General features: G+C 43.4%; 1 protein-coding gene across 4 annotated transcripts in view; it reads left to right on the top strand.

The window, feature by feature from the left end:
* Positions 1-25,258, top strand: part of AMOTL1 (angiomotin like 1) — a 149,245-nt gene that overhangs the window by 71,293 nt on the left and 52,694 nt on the right. For 3 of the 4 annotated variants that reach the window (XM_036028652.1, XM_028515206.2, XM_028515207.2), the window contains 2 exons: positions 9,870-10,019; positions 14,107-15,031. In XM_036028652.1, coding sequence (XP_035884545.1) covers positions 9,870-10,019; positions 14,107-15,031 — 1,075 coding nt within the window. The remainder of the gene's footprint in view (positions 1-9,869; positions 10,020-14,106; positions 15,032-25,258) is intronic. The other variant, XM_028515210.2, reaches the window with a different exon arrangement.

Genomic DNA, 25,258 nt, shown 5'->3' on the forward strand with positions numbered 1-25,258 from the left:
TGCGCTTCACCTAGAAAATTCTCAACAGTGTTTGGTTACCCCTTTCCAAGGCTTCCTGTTGACACTTCTCCAGAACATTTTATTGCACAGCATGCCTCCCTCTGTTCTCCCTCTCAGCATCCTGGCTGATTATAAATTAGGGGTTCTTACACTGGGGTTTGTAGTGAACGCTATGCATTCTTCTAGACCATCGATTTTCAACCTTTTTTCATCTCAATGGCATACATAAACTAGTAGTAAAATTCTGCGGCAGACCAAAACATATATCTTTACTGATCTTACCAAAAAGTAAGTATAATTTTGATTCATTCACACCAGACAGCTGTTGTTGTATTGACTGTTATCCGTTCTTTATTTGACAGTCTAAGAGGAAAGAAGTCAGTGGTCCTTTCTAAATAGTCAGGTGTTGCATGTTTTAAAAATTCTTGTGGCACACTGGTTGAAAATTGCTGTTCTAGATCTAGAGAGAAGCTCTGTAGCTCTTGACAGATTCTTTTAAAGGGGTATTTATGATCCAAAACAAGAAGGCCAAAGAGGGGAGAGAGGCAAGTGTAGCCCCTGCACACAGTCCTAGATCCAGTGTGTGTGCTCTGAGAGGGGTGCCGACCCTGCTGTCCCAGCTTGTCACTCCACGGGACCTTGAGCCCGCCTAGGTCCCTGCATTTCGGCAATTGTCTGCTCTCCACATCTGTCTCCCTCACTAGCCTGTCAAATCTGGGTCCCCATACCAAGTACTGGTATGGACCAGTACATCGGCCCATGGCAGATGTCCTGGTCTCATGGCATGGCAGTATCCACATGGCAGTGTCCTTTATCTCTGGAATGAATGCATGGACAAATGAGTTACTAATTTCTGCATTTTGCCGCTGATCCAATTCACAGACCCATGACCCTTCATAACTCATAGGAGTTATAAGGAACCCAAATACTATCACAGATACCTTGGTGTTTTAAAAATATCACTGAAATTCTGTGGAATACTTTGGAATAGTCAAACTTGAGTTTGCATCTCAAACTTACAGCTATGAGCTGTGTGAGCCAGGTCATGTCATTCTGGCTTTTGTTTAGGTAAAAAAGAGATAATGGAACCCAATTCTCAGATGAGGATTTTTCTGAGGATCCATCTTGATAACATTACTCCCTATGCCCTCCTTCCCCGTGGTTAGGTAGCTACTTACTCATCTTACATGACTGGGGTAATTGGCCGTGTGATTTTTGAGTTTCAGATCTAGCAAGCATTTATCATTGATAGTAGGCAGCTTCACGGGCTTTTTTCTGATGTTGAATTAGAGGTTGATTTTGGTAGAATTGCTTTGTTTTTGTATCTGTATAACAGTATTTTACTTGTGACCAAAATAGCCATATTCCCTTACCAGCCATTCAGGTTAGCCATTATGAATATAGGGCACTAAAACTATTGACTTCAAATCTGAATTTATGAAAAAATTAAAAACTTACACACAGGCAGTTCCAGCCAAGATGGAGGCATAGGTAGAAACCCTTCGTTTCCTCACACAACCAAAAAGAGGATGACAACCAATCTAAAAACAATAAACAACCAGAAGTGCTAGAAAATCAAACTACATGGAACTCTGACAACCAAGGAGTTAAAGAAACAGTCAACCAGCCCAAACAGACCAGTAAAACAGTGGACGGAGAGAACCTGAGGCAAGGCGGTGGACCACATGGGAGGAGCTGATTCAGCTCTATCCAAGTCAGAGCTGACTGTGGACATGGTGGGGGTTGCCGAGGTGGGAGAAACTCCCAGTCTCACACGAGTTGGTTGGAAAGCAAAGCCAGGCTAGAGCCCAGCAGGCGAGCTGCATTGTTCCCTCTCTGGCACCTCCCCCACCCCAGGCAGCACCACAGTGAAGCAAAGACGGTTGCTTCACCCTGCCTGGGTGAATACCTAAGGCCCTGCACCCCCTTACAACTTAACAGGTGCACCAAGACAAAGAAATACAGCCCAAATAAAAGAACAGAGTAGAGCCTCAGAAAGAGAGCTAAGCGATGAGGAGATAACCAACCGATCTGATGTGGAATTCAAAACATTGGTAATCAAGATACTAACAGAACTGAATGAGCTTGATCGAAAAATGAAAGAACAAGTGAAGGATACTCAAAATGAAATAAAGCAAAATATTTAAGGAACCAACAGTGACACGAAGGAAATCAGGACTCAAAGCAACAATTTGGAACAGAATGAAGAAACAAGAATTCAAAAAAAAATGAGGAGAGGCTTAGGAACCTCTGGGACAGCTTTAAATGTTCCAGTATCTGAATCATAGCGGTGCCAGAAGGAGAAGAACTACAGGGGTGCCAGAAGGAGAAGAAATTGAAAGCTTGTTTGAACAAATAATGAAGGAAAACTTCCTGAATCTGGCAAAGGAAATTGACTTCCAGGAAGTCCAGGAAGCTCAGAGAGTCCCAAAGAAATTGGACCCAAGGAGGAACACCCCAAGGTGGAACACCCCAAGGCACGTCATAATTACATTATCCAAGATTAAAATTAAGGAGAGAATTCTAGAAGCAGCAAGAGGAAAGGAGAGTTACCTACAAAGGAGTTCCCCTGAGACTAGCAGCTAATTTCTCAAAGGAAGCCTTGTAGGCAAGAAGGGGCTGGAATGAAGTATTCCAAGTCATGAAAGGCAAGGACCTACATCTAAGAATGCTCTATCCAGCAAAGCTATCATTTAGAATGGAAGGGCAGATGAAGTGCTTCCCAGATAAGGTCCAATTAAAGGAGTTCATCATCACCAAGCCCTTATTATATGAAATGTTAAAGGGACTTATTTAAGAAATTGAAGAAGATTAAAAACTATGAACAGTAAAATGACAACAAAATCACAACTATCAACAAACAAACCTAAAACAAAAACAAAAACAAATACTAAGCAAAAAACTAGAATAGTAACAGAATCAGGAAATATCACATGGAGGGTTTTCAGTGGGGAGGGGGAAGGGAAGAATGCAGGGGAAAGGTACTGGGAATAAGAAGCATAATCGGTAGGCATAAAATACATGGGGAGAGGTTAAGAATGGTATACAAAACAGAGAAGTCAAAGACCTTATATGTACAACCCATGGACGTGAACTAAGGGGAGGGAATGCTAGAGGGTTGGGGGGTGCAGGGCAGATGGGACATAAAGGGGGAACTATTGGGAAAACTGTAATAGCATAGTCAATAAAATATACTTAAAAAACTTACAGCATTCTTCACTTTATCCAAGGACTCAGTGTAGATTAGTTGGTTTGTTTTAGAAAATATCTCCTTTACTTACTCACCATTATTTAGATTCATGCAATCAACAGATTTTGGTGTAAAATGAGATCTATTTACCAAACAGCTCACCACAGCTTTCCAGGAGTGCGTGTGCAGTGCAAGGGCCTGCGCGCCGGAGGAGTACAGCCTTCTAAGCCTCATTCCGCACTCAAATCGACTGCAGAGGGGCCTGAAAAATTCATTTCTGGCCAACACTTGTGGAAAAATCCTTTTCTGCTCCACATTTGTGGAATCCCGATATTATAAGTCCGACGTGGGGGGTTGGAAGTGACATTTTTTACCTGTTCCACAACTGGCAAATGCAGCACAGGTTTGGGAATCACTGTGAGAGTGGAGATGCCATCAGGAAAACAGTGTGCAACCAAATGGAAGGGATGAGGAAGGGGCTTCAGAAGTTGCTTTACTGCTTTGTTCTGGTGATTGGCAGGAGTATGCTGTTACTAGTCTGAGTGTTTATAATGAATGACACAAATAAAGTAGTTCTGGCTCCTCTGCCTCATATATGCAGGGGAGGAAGCTCTGCCGGTACCTTCCCCCATTGTCCACAAGCAAGAGCATTTCACTGAAACTCCCCCAATATTAATGTAAGAAAGTAGGCAGGGAAAGAGGGTTTAGGATGAAGTGAGGGATTCTTGAGGGCTTTGGGAAGGCAGAGTAAAAATGGCCTTCTTGTTGGAGGGGCAGTGCTGCTGGCTAGTTCTGGGATGCTGGGCATCCCCCAGCTCTGTGAGCCTAGTATCCATATCAACAGAATGGGAATGGGGTGGTGATTATTAACGATAATTTTATATCATCCCAGCACCTACTAGACCCTCAATAAATGATAGCTCCTCCTATTATTGATTGTATTCATATTGCTAAAGGGATGTTTAGTTTCTGGGGGAATATTGGTTACCTTAAATTATGTAGTTCATTTGGAGCCAATTTTGACTTCTGAGAGGGGTGAGTGTGGTGAGGAGAAACTTACTTGTCTCTTGAGAGTCCCCGTCCCTGTGAGATGCTGCCAGGCAGATGCAGCGCTGTCACTTAGCTGTCACAACAGGCGCTGAGGGGATCCGGAAAGCTGGAGGAGTCTGGTGGCAGGCCAGAGTGTCTGACCCACTCCTCCCCTCCGTGCAGGTGAGAGACGGACGAGCTTGGAGGAGCAGAATTGTGCATTCACGTTGTCATTTTATGCAGTGGGTTCAAGGCTTTTCATCCTATTTGTTTTCCTTTGTTCAAAAAATATTAAGTATATACTGTCTGTATACATATTTAAATGTGTACTGTCTGTATACATGTGATAGAAACATGTTTAAGCACTGGAGCTTACCCACTAATAATAATTTTTCTTAGTGGGAACATTGTGTGTGCCAGGGCCACCCAAAAGAGTACCTTCTTGGTCCTGAGATGGGTATAAACAAATACATTTAAAGATTATTTAAACTTCAGATATTTAATTAATATAGGGCTTATTTACTAAACCTTATCTGAGTCAATGAGTCCTAGAGATCCCCTGTTCAGTATAGTGCCTATACTGACCATACTTTATTGTGTACTTAAATTCGCTAAGAAAGTCGATATAATTATGTTGTGTTCTTACCACACACACACACACAATAAACAGGGCAGGAGGAGACTTTGGGAAGTGATGGATATGTCTGTGGTCTTGATGGTGGTGATAGTCCCGCGGGTTAGCTTTTATCCCCAGACTCATGGAGTTGCATACGCTAAATGTGTGCACCTCTTTACAAGTCCGTCATACCTCAGCAAAGTGGTTTTAAAGAGACACTTCAGGAAGAGAATCTCTGGAGTCTAGGTACTTTAATAGTTTTAACAAATTTAAGTACCAAGTATATCAACACAAAATAGGAATTTTGATGTTTTAAGTATGCTTTGACTCAAGATATTTAAATAACCTTTGGATTTTATGTTCAAATCCAATTTTTAAAAATTATTGCCTCTTTGTAGATAAAGTCCTTTCATTGTGGACAGTGTCACTGTGTAGTACTTCCTGTGACTCTGTGTGGTCTTCCCGTGACTCTGATTGGCAAGCCTGGGATGATTTCTCTTTTCACGGTGGGGGAGCACATGCCCTCCCCAGTCTCCAGGCTCTCTTCCTGCTCCCAGACGTGTGAAGGACGCAGGAACCAAGGCGGCACTGAGGCATGGCACTGGACAGAGTTGCACAGGTGGAGTGGGACCAAAGAGTACCTTCCTGTAAACTTGAGTTTGTGTCCAAGCTATGAAATCCCCCCGACGTACTTACAACCTCATGTACGAAGCCCCTGCGGGAACTGGGTCAGGGTTCACTTGTACTTTACCTGCTTTAGCACTAGATGGCTTTTTTCCTCCCCCAGTTGCTTTTACCAGCCTTGGTCTCCTGAAGAGTTTGAAAGTGACAGATTCACCTTTGAGTTAAGCTCTGTAGAATTAAGAATATGTTTATAACTGGTTATTTTTTAATGGATCTTAATTCCACTAATAAATATTTACGGAGTGCCCATTTTGAGGTACAAACTGCTAGGTCCTGCTAAACTTGGCAGACAATTCACTGAGTCAGTAAGTATGTATTGAGCACTTACTACGACCTTATTTCTACTCGGAATTGAGGAGGAAAAAACCTAGAGACATTGGGATTTAACATTTTTTGGCATAAATACGCACGGCAGGAGATGGGAGCACCAGTGGGTGGTATCTGAGAAGGGGAGTGGCACATACACTGGGGGAGGAAGGTAGGTGGCTCCCTGGAGGAAGTGGCAGTGAAGCAGAGCATCAGAAGACATCCAGAGTCGGCATTCATGTTTCGGCATCCAGTGTGTGCCAAAGCAAGAGTTTCCCTGACTCACAGGGGGGAAAGGCCCTCCAGCTGGAGGAAACTGGGAGAACTGCCAGTGTTTCTGTAGGGTTTGTGCAAAGGCGATAGACACGAGCTGCTATAATTCAAGGCAGATTGTGCAACGTCATGTAGTGCTTGACATAAAAACAATGCGGTGTTCTTAGAATGGGAATCAGAGTAATATATTTTAAATTTAAGTCTTTGTATCAGTTGGAAGGTTAACAGTTAATTAAGCAAAACAGGAATTTGCTGGGAGTATGTTGAGCAGTTCATAAATTAACGGGAAGGTTCAGAAAACAGACAGGAACCTGTGTGAAGACACCACGCACCCAGTGGCTTGTGCTGTGAGAGTGGGGCCCACCACGGCACAACTGTGATTCCTGGACTCCTGGTGCACTGTCACTGCAGATGATTTGTGTGCTTTCGATCATAACTTCTGTGGCGGTCGAGGGGAGGAAGGACAGTGCAGGGCCAAGGTGTGGCGGTCAGCTGAAGAGGTAAATTGACCGGAGAGAACTTTACAGTAGTTCGGAGGGGGGACTGTGAGACACGTGGATGACATTCTTAGCTGGGATTTGGGGAATGAGGGTGACACGTTCAAGGTATGCTGAGGCAAGCAGCAAAGCTGGTGGCACCTAAAGGAGGGGTGCGACTGTAGACAGCCTTGAAAACCAAACACAATTGGAATGCAAAGCTATAGCCAACGTGGCTCTGTGCATGCAAGTGGCATGCTGGAAGTGGAATGTAAGGACAGGTGGTTCCCCAGCTGTGTGAGGTTGGGTGGTAGCGGGGTGAGAGTGTGAATGTCCTACAGTGTCCACACCTAAAGGAAACTTACGAGACTGTTAGGTTGGCCTGGTCACCGATTCCCAGTCCAATCCTAGGGAAGTAAGTCATTATGGTGGAGGTGAAGCAGATGAGCAGGTCACCAGGGCTCCCCTGGAAAATTCACTTCGTTTGCCGTAATTCATTTTTCTTTCAACAATGAGGCCCTTTGTTGTTGCTTCTATTCAGGGGGGGAAAGTCTTTTTCAGGGTCACAGTACCTAAAAGCTGCTAGACACTGACAAAGAAAGTAACAGCATGAAACCATAATGGGAAGGAAGTTTTTAGTGCTTGAGAAGCAAGCCAAAAGCAGTCATGCTCATAGAGAGGAAAGCAAAGATTCTTCTTGTTGACAAATGGTATGCAGACTTTGTCCAGAAAAAGGAACCATTCTTGGTGAAATGGGTTATAGTCAATATAGGGCAGAAATGTTGAACTGTCCAGTTAGAATTTCCCAGTTTCACCCTTTGTCAAGTGTGATACAAACAGATCTGCAGCTTTCCCATGGGGCCAGCCCCTCAGAGCTGCACTTGCCCTTCCCCCGAGGGAGACCCACAGAGGGCTGACTCCTTGACACTGACTTGAGCTTGTTTGCCCTTGCTTTTGCCACTCTCCCCTTGCAGGCTAAAGCTGAGTGAGTGGAAACCCTTAGACAAGGTCCTGGTTGGAAAGAAACAGGTGACTGCAGGTTACTCAGTTCAGAGGACCTTACATGATAAGAGTGTTCCTGAAGCCCCCAGAGGCAACACATGTGCATGTTACAGGCAGTTGAGCCAGCAGAGCCCCTGAGTGGCCTGGGATCCCTTAAAAATTGGACCACTCCTTAGCCGCTGGGCCTGAGCCAGGCTGGAAGGGACCCTGGTGGGGGTGGCATCTTGAAACCCTCTTGGTTTCCCCAGGCTCTTGCTCCTGGGTATGGAGAACAGGGTGGGTTGTGGTGACTAGGAATGGCTTAGCGCAAAGTTCTTCCCTGGGCTCCATATTGGAAGTTTATATCTACACACACACATACACACACGCACACACACACACACACACGCACTCCTACCCTCCTCTATATGCACATGCACAGGCACATGTATCCTTATTTAGACCTCAACTTTGTTAGCAACCTGCTCTGTTACCACTTAGAATTCTTAGTCATGTGACTAGTATCACCCAAAGTTGTAACATGCTGGCACATGCCATTCCTGACCCAGATCCACTGATTTAAAAAATCACACTTTCTTTTCTTGAAGTGTGTGGGTCCCCAGCACCTGTCGGACTCCGAGTGGGTGGGGAGTGGTCCTCAGGGTGCTGAAATGTGTTTTTGTGGCTTTTGTTTTTTGCTTATGAGTACTGTTCTTTACAAGCATAGGGCTTCTCACTGTGGCTGCACACTGGAGGCATTTGAGGAGCTTTATAAAATATAAGTGTGTGGGCCCTGTCCCCAGAGATCTGATTGACGAGGTCTGGGTGAGGCCTTGGTACTGGGGTTTTTTTAATTCCAGGCAATTGTATTTTGCATGGCCAAGGTTATACCTTGCCCCTCTCCAATTTTCCACCAACATTTTCCACCTGCCTGAAGTAGAAGCCAGGTCAGGATCAGCCTTTGGATCTAGGCCATTATGACTCCTAATTTTAGCCCTAGACTTTCAGATCAGTCAATGTAGAGGATGTGGCCCGGAGGAGACGGAGTTTCTCTCCAGGGCAGTCCTTGCGGGTTGGCAAAAAAAGGGAACGCTAACAGAGAGGTGCCATATGCATTGGAACTGTAATTCTAGGCTGATCTTCACATATTATGTCATTCTTACTTGGTTTATATTTATCTTTAAGATGAAAGTCACAACTACATTATTTAGCTTTAACTTCATGAGGTAAATATTCTAGTTGTCAGTATCTTTTTTCTCTCTAGTCCAAACATGCCCATGATGCCTGAGAGCACACATATTAATGCAAATATTTCATGAGGAAAGAAACTTAGAAAGATGATGAGTAAATCCCCATCTTATGGCCTCAGAATAATTAGTTATTCAAAGCTAGTTTCCTACTAGCTTTGGCCTTGTGGGAAATGGGTAGATAACAAATCTAGCAACTTGAAATTGCCAGTTTGAAATGGCTGCTGAAAAACATTACTTTTCTTGTAATGGAATTATCGTGTAGGCAAGGACTTTAAGTTAAAAAAAAAGCATGATTCTTTCCCCCAGAGTCAACTAAGTTACTTTGCCAAAAAGAGCTTTAAATGGGGTGCCCACACAGAGAAATTGGTTCAGAGAGAGGAATCAGTGCAGCAGACCCATCCTGCTGAATGTTCCCACGATGCTGCGTGAGCACTATCAGCGTTATGGTAGTGGTATCGCAGGTTTGGTCACTGTGGGATTGAATACAGTGTCATATTTAATTGAACAGGAAGCACACTTCGGTTTGTGTGCGGAGCAGATAAGCTGGAGCTGACAGTCCAGTGGTTGGCAGAGGGCCAGAACCTGTGCCCCCGGCTGCCTGCTGCCACGTGAGACCCCAGACACCTCAGTGTTGGGCTCAGTGCTCTGCCCTGGGCTGGGACGCACTCCTGCAAACATGTGTCCTGTGGGATGACCACCCTTCTCTTCAGTCTCTTCATGTCCCTGTATTCTGCCCCCCTCCTCGCCTGTTCGGAACTTTGTGACTTTTCCAGGGTCGCAGAAGACTTGACTTTTGTTCACACGAGGTTGTGTGAAAGTGTCAGTGCCTTCGCTCAGCAGGTCTTGGAGATTGTTATTTTGACCCAGGGGTCATTTTGGTGAGTGGCCGGCCTGGTGATACTTCTGAATAGTATGTTTGGAATTTTATGAATCAAAAAGACAGAGCTCCCAGTGCAAGTTGAAACGTGGGAGAATGCCTCGTGGGCTCTTGTGAGTCACACAGGGAGCAGGGAGGGGCGAACTTTATGGCACTAATGGGCACTCTGCTTTTTTCTTCCCTGCAGGTCCCCCTCCTGCTTGTTACAGTCCCAGTAGTCCTGGCCAGATTCTAGAAGAGCCTAACTTCTTTTTCCCAGATTTTCCGCTCTATGCTGGGAGGCATGAAGCGCCTGCTTTGACGGTGGAGCCAAACGGTGCCATCAGGGAAAAAGTTGGTGAGTTCTTTCACTTCTTTCACTGGCACTTGTGTTGTTGTAAACAAAATGATCTTATGTGTCCCATTTCTAGCTCTTTTTGAATAATGTTTTTCCTGTATGCTCATTTTAAGAAATCAGCATATGGGGTTATTGGTTGTCTCTTTATTGGCAGATGCCTTATTTTTAATATTTGTGCTATGGTATTAATAGACTATTTAGCTATAATTTGTGACTCTATCCACAGAAAGTTTCTAGGTATGTAGGAACTCCAGAATTATACCATTTATTTTCTCTAAATTTTTCTAATTCCTAAATAGTTTATGTACTCTTTTCCAGAATCTTTCCTTTGTTTTCCCTTCTGTGCTTCATTGCTATCTTTTGGCAAATAATTCAGAAGTTCAGAAGAAATTCAAAACTACAATAGGGAGGTAACTACCTCCTTTGTAAAAACTTCTGCCCTATTTTTGAAGTCTTTTGGGGTTGGTAAAACTATGAGGGAATTTTTAAAACCAGTTTAGGGAAGGATCTAAGGCTCCAAATGTGCTTATGAAAAGATAATTTAATAGTTTTCATGCTTGAGAAGACCTCATTCCTATAAAATATATATATATATATATATATATATATATATATATATATATATTTTAGAAAGAGGGCAAGGGAGGGAGAAAGAGAGGGAGAGAAACATTGATGCCTCTCGTACGTGCCCTGACCAGTGACCAAACCCAAAGCCCAGGCGTGTGCCCCGGCTGGGAATTGAACTGGCCACCTTTCACTTTTTGGGACAACACCCAACCGAGCTACACTGGTCAGGGCCCCCATTCCTTTTATTATTCATCCCCAAAATATAGTTTTCCTCTGAAAACATATTTTTATTTCAATAGAATTTTTATTTGTTTTATTAAAAAATACTGACTTTTATTTGTGAATTTGCTTGTTCCATTAAGTCTTTTAGATGAGTTATCCTGAGGGTGAGGACTACCTTTTTACTCTCCTGCCCCCAGCATCTGTCAGGATGCCTGACTGTAACAGGTTTTCGGTCCGTCTTTGCTGAGTGAATGATGACCCAGTTCAACCCACACTGATTGGTCCTTGGGTTGTTCATCACTTATTACGATTATTTGGTACTCATCCTGTGTGGACTTTCAGTGGTCTGGTTTTACTATTTAAATTTTTTACTGTTGAACTTTGGATTTATATTTCAGTTACAAGTCCATTCTCTGAAGGTAAAGAGTAAGTTTGCATTTACTTCACACGCAGTCCTATCAAGCGCATATGAAGTCGGCCCATTTTACAGAGGAGAGAGCTTCAGAGAAACCGAGTGATTTGCCGGAGGTCACAGAGGTGTGATTTTGGGGAGACAGGGAGAATGATGTGATCAGAGTCGAGCTTCAGGACCCAGTCTGTGAAGTTCTTTAGTTTACTCAGCAGTTACTTTTAGAAGGCCTTCTGTGGGTCAGGGTAGTATTCTAGGCCCTGGGGACACTACATTGACTGTAACAGATAAAACTGTCACCCTCTGGTGCTTGAATCCTAGTAGAGGAAGACAGATAACAAATACCATCTGGACTGAAAAGAGAAGAGGCCAGAAGCAAGAGATATTAAGAGGTTGCTGCAGACAGCTGAGCCACTGCTAAGCAGAGCCAGCTGGGGAGCAGTTGAGGGCATGGCAGCTAGGGTTGCAGTCTTCACAATCGCAGGGACACTAAAAATGTCATCTACTGTCACCTTTTCTCATATTTGAATGCCAAAAAGAGTAAGTGGTATGTAGCCCTTGTCAGACCTTGCCAGTAAAAGACAGTGAACCTAATGATGTGTGTGTGTGCACGTGCTCACATATATGTGAGTACATGTTAGTTTACACATCTTGTAAGTATATCATACCACCTTTATTTTCCCTCATTTCACGGTGGACTAAGAAAACCTAGCGTGGCAGTCGATTAAATGTAGGGAGCAAAGGAGACAAAGGGTCAAAAGTAAATCTGAAATTTCTACCAGGATGACTCATATGAGGATGCCATTTATAGGTGTAAAAAGAATAAAAAAGGCAACCTTGGGGAAGAAAGACAGTTTCTGGGGAAATGATGTGTTCTGTGTGTACACAGAAACAGAGAGCCATCGTTGCATGGAATTGTGGTACTGAAGACTGCTTAGAGATGATCTAGTTCATCTTCCTCAATTTATAGGTGAGGCTTTTGAGCTAGAAAAGAGTACGTGATTTGCTCAAGGTCATGCCAGTAGTGAGTGGAAGAACATTTACTATCATAATGCTAGATGATATCCTCAATATACTACTTACTAGCACTGTTGTGAAATGGGATAAATTTTATGCTTTGTGGAAATCATGTAGTATTCTTTTACTGGTTAAATGTTTGATCCCCCCATTGGGTTGTGTGCTAGGGAGACCCAGGTAAGAAGGCATAATCCTGAACTTTAAGGAGGTTATGGTCTTGTGTGAAGAATTGCCATCTGCTGCAGTAATTGCTCTTCTGAGATATATGTGAGTGCAGGAGGGCTCAAGTCTGCTGGGCTGCTGCGGGAAAGGGTTTCCTAGAAGGTAGCTTTGGCACCATCACATGAAGCATGAGTCTCCCAGGAGGACATGGAGAGCCACATCTTTCTAGGCAGAGGGACAATGTGAGCAAAAGCCTAGAGGCCAGACAGCCAGCATATGTTCTTAGGTATTGTTGGAGCTTAAACTCCAAGGGGTTGCCGGTGAGGGTGAGCGGTGGTAGCGTGAAATATTGCTGGATAGGTAAGGCGGTAGCCACTGCACCATGGGATAGAATGTCAGTTTCATCCTGCAGTTCATTACTGAGGATTTTTGTGCAGAGGACTGGTGTGGTTAGGTTTTCCTATTTGGGTAACCTTGCAGGGTAATGCAGGAGATAGGCTGGGGTCTACGGGGTGGGTTTGGAAATAGAAGTGAGACTAGTGTCAGAGAAATAGAGAGCAGGCTGTTGGAATGAATGGTCTGGGGGCACCATGGGCTTATAAGGCGTGGAAGGAGCACAGATTTTGTTGTGGAATGAGTCAGGTCCTGGCTCTGTCTCTTCCTACCTCTGGACCTCTGTGCTGTACCTTTTCTTCAACCTCTCTCCTAATCTGTAAGATTGGGGAATTAGTATCTACCTCATGACTGCATATGGGATGAATGAATATATGGAGAGAACTTAGTACAGTGGCATATCATGTGCACTTTAAAAATGGTTCTTGTAGTTGTATTGTGGTTATTAGTAATCACATTGGAGATTGGCATGGGGATAGCGGAGAGCTGGGAGAGAGAAACCTTTTGGGGTGAAGAAGGCATGTTGAGTTTGAAGGACTCATGGGCCATTGGCCGGCAGCTGTGGGTCGTGGGTCAGTCGTTGAAGGTGAGCAGTGGGTGTGATGATGACCGAGGAGATTCTGTCAAGTGAGGGTGGAAGAGCACTCAGGGCAGAGCTTCGGAAAACATCAGGATTCAAGGGGAAGGTGGAGAAAAGGGAGCCAGAGGAGTGGACTGAGAAGCAGCAGCCAGGACCTGCTTGCCGAGTTAGAAGAGCATTTTGAGAAGTGGGTGATCAACATGCCGGTGCCTCGGAAGGGTCGATTGTGTAATATGAGCACTGGAAAATTCTCACTGGGCTTGGTTACTAATCAGAGCAGGAGAAAGGGCAGCGCGTGGGAGATGGCTTACTGAGGACATTTAAACGTGGAGGGAAGGAGAGAGGCAGTGTGGCAGTTAGAGGGACATGTAGGCCAAGAGAAGTAGGTTTCTTTCTGTTTGGTTTTGTTTTTTGTATGTCTTTTTTTAAAATAGGAAAGACTTGGAATGTTTATATGAAGAAGAGAAGGGGCCAGTGGGGATATTAAAGGGAAGGGAGTGGGTAAAGAATGAAGCTAGGCCTGGGAGAAAGCAAGAGGTAAGGGAAGGGAGAGTATTAGAGACAGTGTGAGTTGGCAAAACACTTTCATGAGAAACTGCAGGATACCTGGAGGTGGTGGTGGATTTGAAATCTTGTTACTTGCTGCTGTGGTTAGAATGTTAATTATTTACACTTACTGACAGACCTATATTCTTGTGCAATAACTTGATACCTTTCTTCCTCTGTTTATCTTTTAGTTGAGGATCCTCTTTGTAACTTCCACTCCCCGAACTTCCTGAGGATCTCAGAGGTGGAAATGAGAGGTTCCGAGGATGCGGCAGCTGGAACAGTATTGCAGCGGCTGATCCAGGAACAACTGCGGTATGGCACCCCGACCGAGAACATGAACTTGCTGGCCATTCAGCACCAGGCCACAGGGAGTGCAGGACCAGTCCACCCTACAAACAACTTTTCTTCCACGGAAAACCTCACTCAAGAAGACCCACAAATGGTCTACCAGTCGGCACGCCAGGAACCGCAGGGTCAAGAACACCAGGTGGACAATACGGTGATGGAGAAACAGGTCCGGTCCACACAGCCTCAGCAGAACAACGAGGAACTGCCCACTTATGAGGAGGCCAAAGCACAGTCCCAGTTCTTTAGGGGGCAGCAGCAGCAGCAACAGCAGCAGCAGGGGGCTGTAGGTCATGGTTACTACATGGCGGGAGGCACCAGCCAGAAGTCCCGGACTGAGGGGAGGCCCACGGTGAACCGTGCCAACAGTGGGCAGGCACACAAGGATGAGGCACTGAAAGAACTGAAGCAGGGCCATGTCCGCTCTCTCAGTGAAAGAATCATGCAGTTGTCATTGGAGAGGAATGGTGCTAAGCAGCACCTCCCTGGCTCTGGGAGTGGCAAGGGCTTCAAGGCAGGAGGGGGACCCTCCCCAGCCCAGCCTGCAGGTAAAGTGCTGGACCCTCGGGGCCCTCCACCTGAGTACCCCTTCAAGACCAAGCAAATGATGTCCCCGGTCAGCAAGACCCAGGAGCATGGACTTTACTACAGCGACCAGCACCCTGGTATGCTCCACGAGATGGTCAAGCCGTACCCTGCTCCTCAGCCTGCGAGAACAGAAGTGGCCGTCCTGAGGTACCAGCCACCCCCAGAGTACGGGGTGACGAGGTGATTGTCAAGCCTGGCCATTTCACTCAGCTTTTCAAAAGCCATCAGTTGTGTTTTTAGCTTTTGTTAATATTTGCAAGGCATGTTAGGCTTTTGTCGTCATGTTTTTTTTCTATTGTGCATAGTATTTAATAAGCCACTTTTTGGCCAAAATATGTAGAGTGGAACAAAACAGAGGGCAACTGGGGATTCAGGAGTTTAGGGGAGGAGCCTCAGTTGTTGGCCATCCTTGGGAGCCCTGCATGGTGGCCAGGCAAAGCAGGATTTTCCTGGCCGCCTTTGTGGAGAACATCCAGACTCCTGGAACATATTATTACTACGGGGCTTTATGGAATCTTTCTTCATTGTAGATTTTAAAGGAAAATGTAGTCTGAATGCTAGAACAGAGGACTTAAAGGGACGGTGGAAATCATGTAACCCCACCCCCTTATTAAATAGATGACGAGCTAAAGCCTGGAGAGATTAATAAATTTCCACAGTACACACTATGAGGCAGCTGGAGCTCAGCTCAAGTGTCCTGATCGTGAGAATCTTTTCCCTCCATTGCCCTAATTCCTCTTCCGACTGGTTGATAGATTCAATAGCACTTACTGAAGGTGTATGCTATGCCAGGGTCAGAGATAAAGATACGGTCTCAGGGAAACGGCATCTGAACATTGCAATGTGGTGTGCTGTTTCAGGGTAGAAGTGTGCAGAGAGCACTAGGGGACCTGAGAGGATAGTGTGACTCACAGCTGCAGGGAGTGGGCACAGCTTCACAGAGGAGGTGATGTCTGAGTTGCGTCTTCAAGAATATATGAGTGTTATGGCATAGAGGTGAAGTAGTAGGATGGATGTATTATATAGGGGGAATGTCATCTCTTCAGACAAACCATTTAGGTCCAAAATTTTGCAGTGTGCTGCAGTGATTCAGAGTGTGCTGGACTGTACTGGAGTGATGCAGAGTGTGCTGCAGTGTAGAGCACTGTGGGATGGGGTGTGGTAAGAAGTGGCAGAAGATGTGTTCGGACAGGGTGAAGGTCTGTAAGTGTCATGCTAGGGAGTTTAGAATTTATCCAGAAACAACTCTTAAGTAGAGGCTAAGTTGATGTTTGATAGAAAGGCTGGCTTCAATGGCAGAAAGGACGAATTCTAGGCAAGGGAGAATGGGGGCCATGAGGACCTTCAGGGACAGTCTCAGCAGTCCAGAAGAGAGTTACGGAGGGTGCTGTGGGTTTGAGGACACGGTGCAGGGGAGCACTACACGCTAAGAGAGGGAAATAGAATTGACAGGATTTAGTGATTGTCTAGATAAGAAAGTTGAGGAATAGGGCACTTGAAAATAAGACCTGGAAATCAAGCTCTGAGGAGAGAGATTGGGTCTGAAGATACATATTGGGGATTTCCCAGCTTTTAAATGTTGCTAAGTTTGCTTGCAGGGAGCATGGAGTGTGAGAAGAGGAGACAGATGGTCACTGTCTATTTATTGGACATGTCTTCATTCTCACAAAGGGCTTTATTTATCTGTTTCTAAATTGAATGCGCTGAAGCTTCTGATGCGACCCTGCAGCTATGTGTAGGGCATACCTCGGCTGTACACTTTCTGCAAAGGGAGGGACTGGGCCTTGGCAGCCAGAAAGCTGGCCCATCATGCACTCATTTCCCAGCACTGGCACATCCCTCCCACTAGGCTGGGGATGCCAGCTTTGAAGCACATACCGAGATTCAGACTTCTGACAGGCAGCAGAACACCTTCTTCCTGAAGTGGGCGTGGTCCGGCTCCACTGGGGACTCCCAGATGGGGCTCTGGGGGCTCCTGTTCTTACCTTTTTACAATTCCTTAAGCCAAGGGAGAAATTTAAACTCAAAAACTATCAGGTATGAAGAGGAGAAAAAAGTAGTCTTCAAAGCTCTGGTATTTGTACTACATTGGTTTACCATAGTTTAAAATAATCCATGGTGTTTACCCCAGAATGGCATCAGTGTTTGGTTGGCAACATTTCATTTTTCCTGAATGTTTGGCTCAACCTCTAGAGCTTGACAGAGGTGAAAATATCCCCAAATGCCATCCTTTCCTTCCTTTTGTCTTTCCCATTTGTCAAATGGCAGTGCATAATGTGGATTGGTTTGCTGCTATTTTTTAGGAAGATAATTTATTTTTTCCATTTTTAAATAATCTTTCTTTTTCTTTTTTTTAATGTTTGCTTTTTGTCACTTGGCAATAGGTGTGATATAAGGTGGGAGACATAGGAAGGGGAAGAGGGAAGCACTTCTTGGAGATCTACTCCTTTATTTGTGGAAAGTGTCATTTGTCTCAAATTTGTGACGTCAAAAAAAGAGGACATGTATATGGAACTTGAGTCACTAGCCAGGCTTGGCAGCTGGTTGGACATGACATCAGAATGTCCCAGGAGACGTAACAGACAGGCCATTGAGGCTGGGCTTCAGAACTACAAGGCCCCTTTGTGAGCCTGGCCATGCCAGCCAGCCAGCATGGCTCCAACAGCACAGCCCTCGGCTGACAGGGTAAACGAAGTTGCATCCACACCAGTCCTGCTTCAGATGCTCTCGTTGTGGCCCGAACTCCAAGGGTTGGATCTGAAACTCAGCAGTGAGTGAGGTTCAAGCTGTCTTTGCCCCAAAAGATGGGCAGGACTCTTTCCAATTTCACCAACATATTCCCTTGTGCTTAAAGGGTTATCTGTCCTAAATGGTGATGGTTTAGGAGGCTGCAGGCTGCTGGGTCAATACATCATAGACTTCTGGACAAGAAGGATGGTCTCTGAGTGAGACCACTGTGTCCATCTCCTCGCCTGATGCTACAGAAATGGGCTCAGTGTTCTGCTAATATTTATTCTCTCACCTGCTCTGATCTGCTAAAGATGGAGATGTGGGTGGATTACTGTAAAGCACTTAAGGCTCCTTTCGTGGGAAATGCCATGGACAGGCCACTAGGGAAGGCCTAGTGCTCTATCCCAGTGTTTGTTGTGTGTGAGCTGGTGAGGCTGCCGGAGGTGGAGGTACTACAGTGACCTCACCTTACCGAGGTACCTACTGGGGACCTCCAGGGAACAAGAGCCAGCCGTGGATAAAAGCTCTGGTTTGTTCTGTTCCATCTTCCTCTTTCTTCAACTTGAAAGTGGAAATGGGTAGAAATGAAGACAGGCTAAGGATGAGTGAGACAGGCTGTTCTATGGAGAATTATACCTTTTTTTAAAAAAGGCAAGCGTTTTGATGTTAATCTGTGAAAACAGTGCTTCTAGAAGCTGCGAGTTGCCTTATGCCGTCTGTACTGTTAGCAGAAGAGAATGCATGAAATGAGTGTCAGTGGGCAATCTGATTTTTATCAAAGCAGTTTGCTGTACAGTAGTCAAATGCACGTTTATTTTTCAAAAGAAAAAAAACCTGCCCGTAATTCTAAAGTGGAAATTATAAATGCTAAAAAATTACTTTAAATACCCTACTTCCTTAATATAACCACTGTTAACATTTTCCTATACAAATTAATTTTTCATGTTATAATCATAGATTCTACTCAGTTTAGTATCTTAGCTTTTTTTGATAGTATTTTATCACGTTTTTCTCACAGTGTTTGTTTCCATCCTTTTATTGCTGCATTTCATAAGGTATATAATTTACATTGCTTTATAAATAATGTTGTGAACATTGTCGCGCACATCAAATTTTAATGATTCCTAAAGAATGAAACCAATATTATTTTGGTTTCATTCTTTAGGAATCATTATTTAGAAATGCAATTATTGGGTAAAATTGTAATGAATATTTAATGACTTCTGACACTGGATAGCTTTGTAAAAAACGTTACAGTGCCTGTTTCACTGTGCTCTGACCAACATTAGGTCATTACAATTAGAAAAGCTTTGCTAATTAGTATTAACTCTTTATTTTAATTCAAAATTATCAGCTATGTTAAATTTTGGGTGGGTATATTTTAGTAGTTAGATTTTTTGGCCTTGAAAATTGGTTTTTCTTGTTTGTGTTCATTTGATTTATTATATCTGTTTGATGGATTCAGAGTAAACTGAAGCCTGTGTTCTCTAAGCTTGCTCTGATTTTCCAGTTTCTAGAATTCCGCTTCCACCCTTAGCAGGTAACGATGGAGCGGAGGAGGTAGCCGGAGGACTAAACCCGCAAGTGTCTGCGGTGTGCCGGGCATTTTGTGTGGGCTGTCCTTAATCTTCACACCAGTCCTAAGGGGCGCATACTGCTGATGTCCCTGTTCTTGCAGATGACACACTTAGGCTTAGCCAGGTCCCCAGTACTGGAGAAGCCACCATACAGATGTTTCTCTCCCTCTCTTTCTCCCTCCCTTCCTCTCTCTAAAAAAATCAGTAAATAAACTCTTTAAAAAACAACAACAACAACCTAGGCTTAGAGAGAGAATAAAGTAATTTAGTCATGGGTGCCGGCTCTGAAGTGCACCGCTGCCAGGAGTGAACCTGGGTGTTTGTCACGCCCTGCATGTGGAGGCCCACTTGTCCGTTTCCACTCAGTGTCACTCATCTTGTAAGTTTCTAATCAGGTTTGTGTGTGACACCTGGTGCCCAGCCTGGACTCTGCCCACCCCTCTGGCTCTTTTCAGGAAGACCAGAATACTGATTAAGTATTCCAGACCCTAGGAGGAAAGTCCTCCCGATACCCTTTCTCTCTGGACATCAAATTTAACCTTGGTGACAGCGATGGCTGTGAGCTTGAGTCTGTCTCGAGTGAGTTTGCTTTCATTTGCAAGTGAGAATGCAGGAGAGTATTGTTTATTGCCTTAGACTGTTTTTGCCTTAGCCTATTTTTAGCAGAATGTTTCAGTTATGGAAAATAAGCACTATTTTAATGATTAATTTTTATGTTTCAGGTAGTATGAGTTTGGAAAAAGTCACTGCTGTTGGTAGAAAGAGCATTTTTCCAATCTTTGAGCCTCTCCATTGCCTTTTTTGCCCTCTACCTGGGCTGAATCTTGCCCATTCTGCACGGGGAGTTTAACTTACTTGACTCCCTGGCAGCAGAGAGAAGAGTGGTAACTGTCATTATTAAATATTTTATTCACATATGAATATGTGAATTTAAGTTTCAGCGTGTAGAAAGATACTTTATAAAAGCTTAAAATGCCCTTCTGTCTTAAGTTGATAAAAACGTCTTCCTATAAGATGATGTCCAAGGCAGAGGTGCTGTGGCTTTCCTTCCACAGAGCGCTCCTTCCCCACCCCTACCCTGCCCATCCATGCAGGAGGCTCGCGGTGTCCTGTCTTAATGGAGGGAAACTATGATGTGGCCAGTAAGTTAAATGAGTGACTTCTCCAAATGAGTGACTGATATTTTTCAAAAATCAAGCAATGTGCATTTCCACCCAGAAAAGCTCCTGGTTTGGTTTTATTTGAGATGGAGTCAAAGCTACTGACATTCTCTTGAGACCGTGCAGAATGACAGTGCAGGGAGGAGGGAGGATGGAGGGAGCCAAGGGAGACCGAGCCCAGGAGGCCATGTGGCAAATTAGAGAGAACGCCTCTCCCCAGGAAACCAATGTCCGCCCAACAGTGCAGCCAGAATGTAGGTTAAACCATGAACACGCATAAAGATGTGTGCTAAAGCGCAGGTCATACTCTTGGTAGGCCTGAGGTTTGGAATGTGCTGTAATGTAAGAAAAGATGTTTGGTGGTCCTGACTTAATTGAGTCAGAAATGGCTGGAGGAGAAAGGAGAATTTTTGGAGTTAGTGTATGTTTCCAACATAGTGAATTATGATTTGCAGTTTAAATAGTTGTGAAAATCGATTGCTGTGTGGGACCAGAAGGTAAGCCAGACCCCACGGCTGTTGGATTAAAAACTATCCCTTAACAAAAATGAGGCTGTAAAGCCTTATTTAAATTCCACCAGCTGAACATGTGTTTTGAATACCAACACAAGAACTCCCGAGTTTCTCCAATTTGTAAACTGAATTATAGCTGGGTGAGCCAAGTAAAATGCCCTGTTTATCCTGAGAAACATCTCTGCAGTATGGGAATTTCAAAAGGCTAGGGTCAAGTTCAGGTTACTTTCTCAGGAAACCTAACACAATTCCAGCTGTAGTGAATTAAATGAGTGACTTCTCCAAACAAGAGGATTATCTATATCCATCCTGCATAGCAATAATTATGAAGCTAGTTTACCCAAGAGTCCAGTCTGAATATGAACTGTGGTAAGTCTTACGGTGTCTAAACAGACAAAGGGGACAACTTGGGAAGCTGTGGGTTCAGGAAATTAGATTCAAGGGGCTTTCATTTCCGGCTCTTCCACTTTGTGACAAATTTCTTAAGTTCCCTGAGCCTCGGTTTCCTTACCTATACCTTGTCACAGCTGAATTTTCCTGAAACTAATCAGTGTTCTTCCCTGCATAAATAAAACTTGTTCATCATAGAAAATTGAGAAATATATGTACTTTCTGCTCCTCTCCTTCACAAAAAAAAGCAAAAGAAGGAAAATAAAAGTTGCCCACAGTCCCATTATTCAAAGATAACCACTGTTAAATACTCTGCTTATTATGTTTGTTACCTCGAAGGCCAGAAAAGTATAAGGAAATATCGTGAGTTGGAAAGCTCTACGTAAAATGAGGTATTGAGTTGACCAAAAAGTCATTTCATTTTTTCCATAAGAGATGCATCTTCCATTTTCAGCGATAGTATTATTGATTTGGATATTTTGAGTATGTCAGCTATCTCCTGCGTGGTATAACATTAATTGTTCTCAATTAATATCTTGAGTTGATCACTATCAACTTCAACTGGTCTACTCAACCATGGAGCATAATCAGTGAGAAACGTCCAGCACGGAACTTCACAAACTTGACATGTTTGATCAGCCATAGCATCTTGTCTCCTCACACTGCATAAATCTCTTTGGGTGTTTTAGTTGTGTTTTTACCTTTCTTGAAATGATAAGCATAATATGCTGAAAATGTTACATATTTTTTTCACCTTCAATATTAAAATGGCTACGCAAAAAATTCACCAATTTTGATGTTTTTTAAATGCATGCTGGTAAGACAGCTGTTAGCATACAATCTAACAAAACTGTTTCCAACGAAGGTAAAAGACAAATAAGCGCTATTAGAGCCACCTTACGGAAAAAAACAAACAAACTTTTTGGCTAGGTCAATATTCTTACTGAGTGAGAAATCTTAAAATTTGAACCTCTTCATAGTTAAGAAGATTTTTATTATTTCATCTCATTTTTAATTTTTTATTTTACTTTCTTTGCATTCCTCTGATTATTAAAATAACAATATTTTTTTACTTTTTATTTTTTAAAACTTTTTATAATGTACACGTATTGCTTGGATTATGAAATGTTTTTTCAAGTAGCCATCCATGCTCAGTGTAGAAATTATATAAAAAATAGAAGAAGATGAAAAACCAAAAGAAAACCCATAATCGCATCACCTGAAGACAGTCACTCTGAACTTTCATCATAGTTCCTTCTAGTCATTTTTTCTAATGAAGTCCTAGTAAGTATTGTACCTCTTTTTTCCTTTTTACTGAGTTTACTGAGGTGACACTGGTTAACAAAATTACCCAGGCTCCGGGTGCACGGTTCCACACACATCGTCTGTGCGCTGTGTTGTGTGTTCGCACCCCAGTCAGTCTCCATCCACCACCATCTGTGCCCCAGCGGTCACACACTGTTGTCTGTGTCCGTGAGTTTCTCTCTCTCTTTTTTTTCTCTTATGTATTATATCTTGAGAATTTAAAAAGAAATATTTGCCTAGGGGTTTAGTAAAAGCTTGTTGGACTGAATTGTTAATGTTGATAAACTGAAAAAAGTTGTTCTGACTTTGTTTCTCTATTATTAAGTTTCCTTTGGGAAATGTATTAGCTGCATTTTTCTTTCAAATTAGTTGATCATATCCTCCATCTATTTATTCATTGATGTTTCTTTTCCTGCTGTGTTTTGAAAAATTTTTGTCAATCACAGGAGCCATATTTATTCAATATTAGCATAATGGCCTAATTGTAGATAAACATCTAGTTTACCAAATTGATCACCATTGATGCTTGAGAATCTGGGGCCAAGAGGGTGGAGACTGCTGTTCTGTTTGATGAAATGCTCTGATGCTCCCAGAATTCTGGAATTCTCTCCAAAAACGAGGCCCTGTGGCCTGCAGGCAGCATGGTCTACAGCAGTGCTGTCTAACAGAAATATAGTGTGACCCACAGGTCTAATTAAAAACTTCCTAGCAGCCACACTTTTAAAAACTTAAACAGGTGAAATTATTTTAACATATTTCATTAACCAATTTTTAAAACAGGTTTTAGTTAGCCCTGGCTGGTGTGGCGTAGTGGATTGAGCACCAGCCTGCGAACCAAGGGGTTGCCTGGTCAATTCCCAGTCAGGGCACATGCCTGGGTCTTGGGCCAGGTCCCAGTAGGGGACGCATGAGAGGCATCCACACATTGATGTTTCTCTCCCTCTCTTTCTCCCTCCTCTCCCCTCTGTCTAAAAATGAACAAATAAGAATCTTAAAAAAAAAAAACCACACATGTTTTAGTTAATCCATTATATCCAAAATATTATTACTTCAATAAAATAGCCTATTAATGAGATATTTTACATTTTTTGTACTAAGTATTTACATGGTGATGTGAATTTTATACCTCCTACACATCTTGATTCAGGCTAGCCACATTTCTGGTTTGGAAGCCACATGTGGCTGTGGCTGCTGTTTTAGATGGCACAGGTCTGGAAGGAAGTGAGGGTCTGTGCCCCAGAGAGAGTGTGTGGATATCATCTTGAGGCTATGCTCTTGTTCTGCTTTGCATTGGGAGAAAACTGTGGAAATGGAAGATTCTAAGGTTCTCAAGTCCACTTTAATTCCTCATTGAGGCTTTAGGATTTGGGGCTGTGCTTCTCACCACGCAGTGTCTGACAAGGAAGAGGTAACCAAGGGAGGTGCTTCTTGCCTTTTTCCTAATACCCATTAGCAATGTGTGATAAAACAGCAGAAGCTAACAGTTATTAAATCTTTTCCTAGAGATAGACACCATGTGCAATGCTTTTCATGCATTATCTTGTTTAATGCCCACAACTCTGCAAAGCGGGTGCCAGTATGGTTACATGGCTAGAAAGAAGCAGGACCAGAAAAAAGAGACCCGTGTTAAGGACCAGTGCTGTCCTGTACCAGTGTGGGGAGAAGAAAGCCCTGGTGAGGTGCAGTGTAGTGGGTTCAAGACCTCCAGTTTACAGCCCAATTTTTTGCTGCATAAAGACTGTGGGATCTCTGGTTTGTGAATCTTCTGAGCCTTAGTGTGTGTACTTTATAAGTAAGACAATAATATATGACATTACAGTAGTAAGTACCCAAGCTTGTGAGAATTAGACAGTGGATGCACAGTGTTACACATAGAACACTTATATATAGGTATAATGTAAATACATAAATTTAGTAAATAAGCTCATATATGAAGCATTGTTGTATGCAGAGAGGAGCTAGTGGACTGTTGATTAGATGTCACCAATGACCTTGTTTTCCTCATCTAAAGAGCATCATCCCTCTAGTTTTGAGCTGCATTTTGTGACCCCAAACACATGAGAAGAAGGACAGTGGCATGGAGCCTTATTGTTATATTGGTAACATGATTTGAGGTTCTACCTATGTTATCCAGAACAAGTCTAAATACCAGAGGTCTCTTCCTCAATAATACAATGTTGAAGGTTTCACCATTCTTTGAAAGCACATCGATCATAAGTGGTCTCCTAACTTGCTATTGCACTTGGGGCCAAATCAGCTGACAACAATTTGATGGCTATCAACTTAGTAGTATAAGTCATAATTTTCTACCCTCAAACCATAGTCATTCTAATAATTAGAGAGAAAAGACACACACATTTGAAAAATTAAATAATATTACACTTAAATAAAAATTCAAGAGGGAAAAAAAACATGACCTTAGCCAGTGGTGATAGATTGTCAGGAGAGTGCTTCAGGCAAGAGTCTAAGTTTGGAGGAAAGAAATGGGTGTGGATTCTGGGGCGGGGCAGTGCACACAATGGTCCAAACTGTTGACAGTGGAGGACCAGCCCACAGGGCTTCCCTGTAGGGCCTCTGTTTTGTCTCTTAGATGTGGCTCTTTAAATGCTGTGATTCTTGTTTTTAATACGTCTCTGTGGACTTGGGGAGAAGAGGCTTCTTCAGCCCTGCTCAGACATATTTAAATCACTGGGTAGTTGGGCAGCAGATGGAAAAGAGTCACTTTCTGTGGTG

Source organism: Phyllostomus discolor, chromosome 6 (genome assembly GCF_004126475.2).
Source record: "Phyllostomus discolor isolate MPI-MPIP mPhyDis1 chromosome 6, mPhyDis1.pri.v3, whole genome shotgun sequence".
In the NCBI taxonomy this organism is placed as follows: Eukaryota; Metazoa; Chordata; class Mammalia; order Chiroptera; family Phyllostomidae; genus Phyllostomus; species Phyllostomus discolor.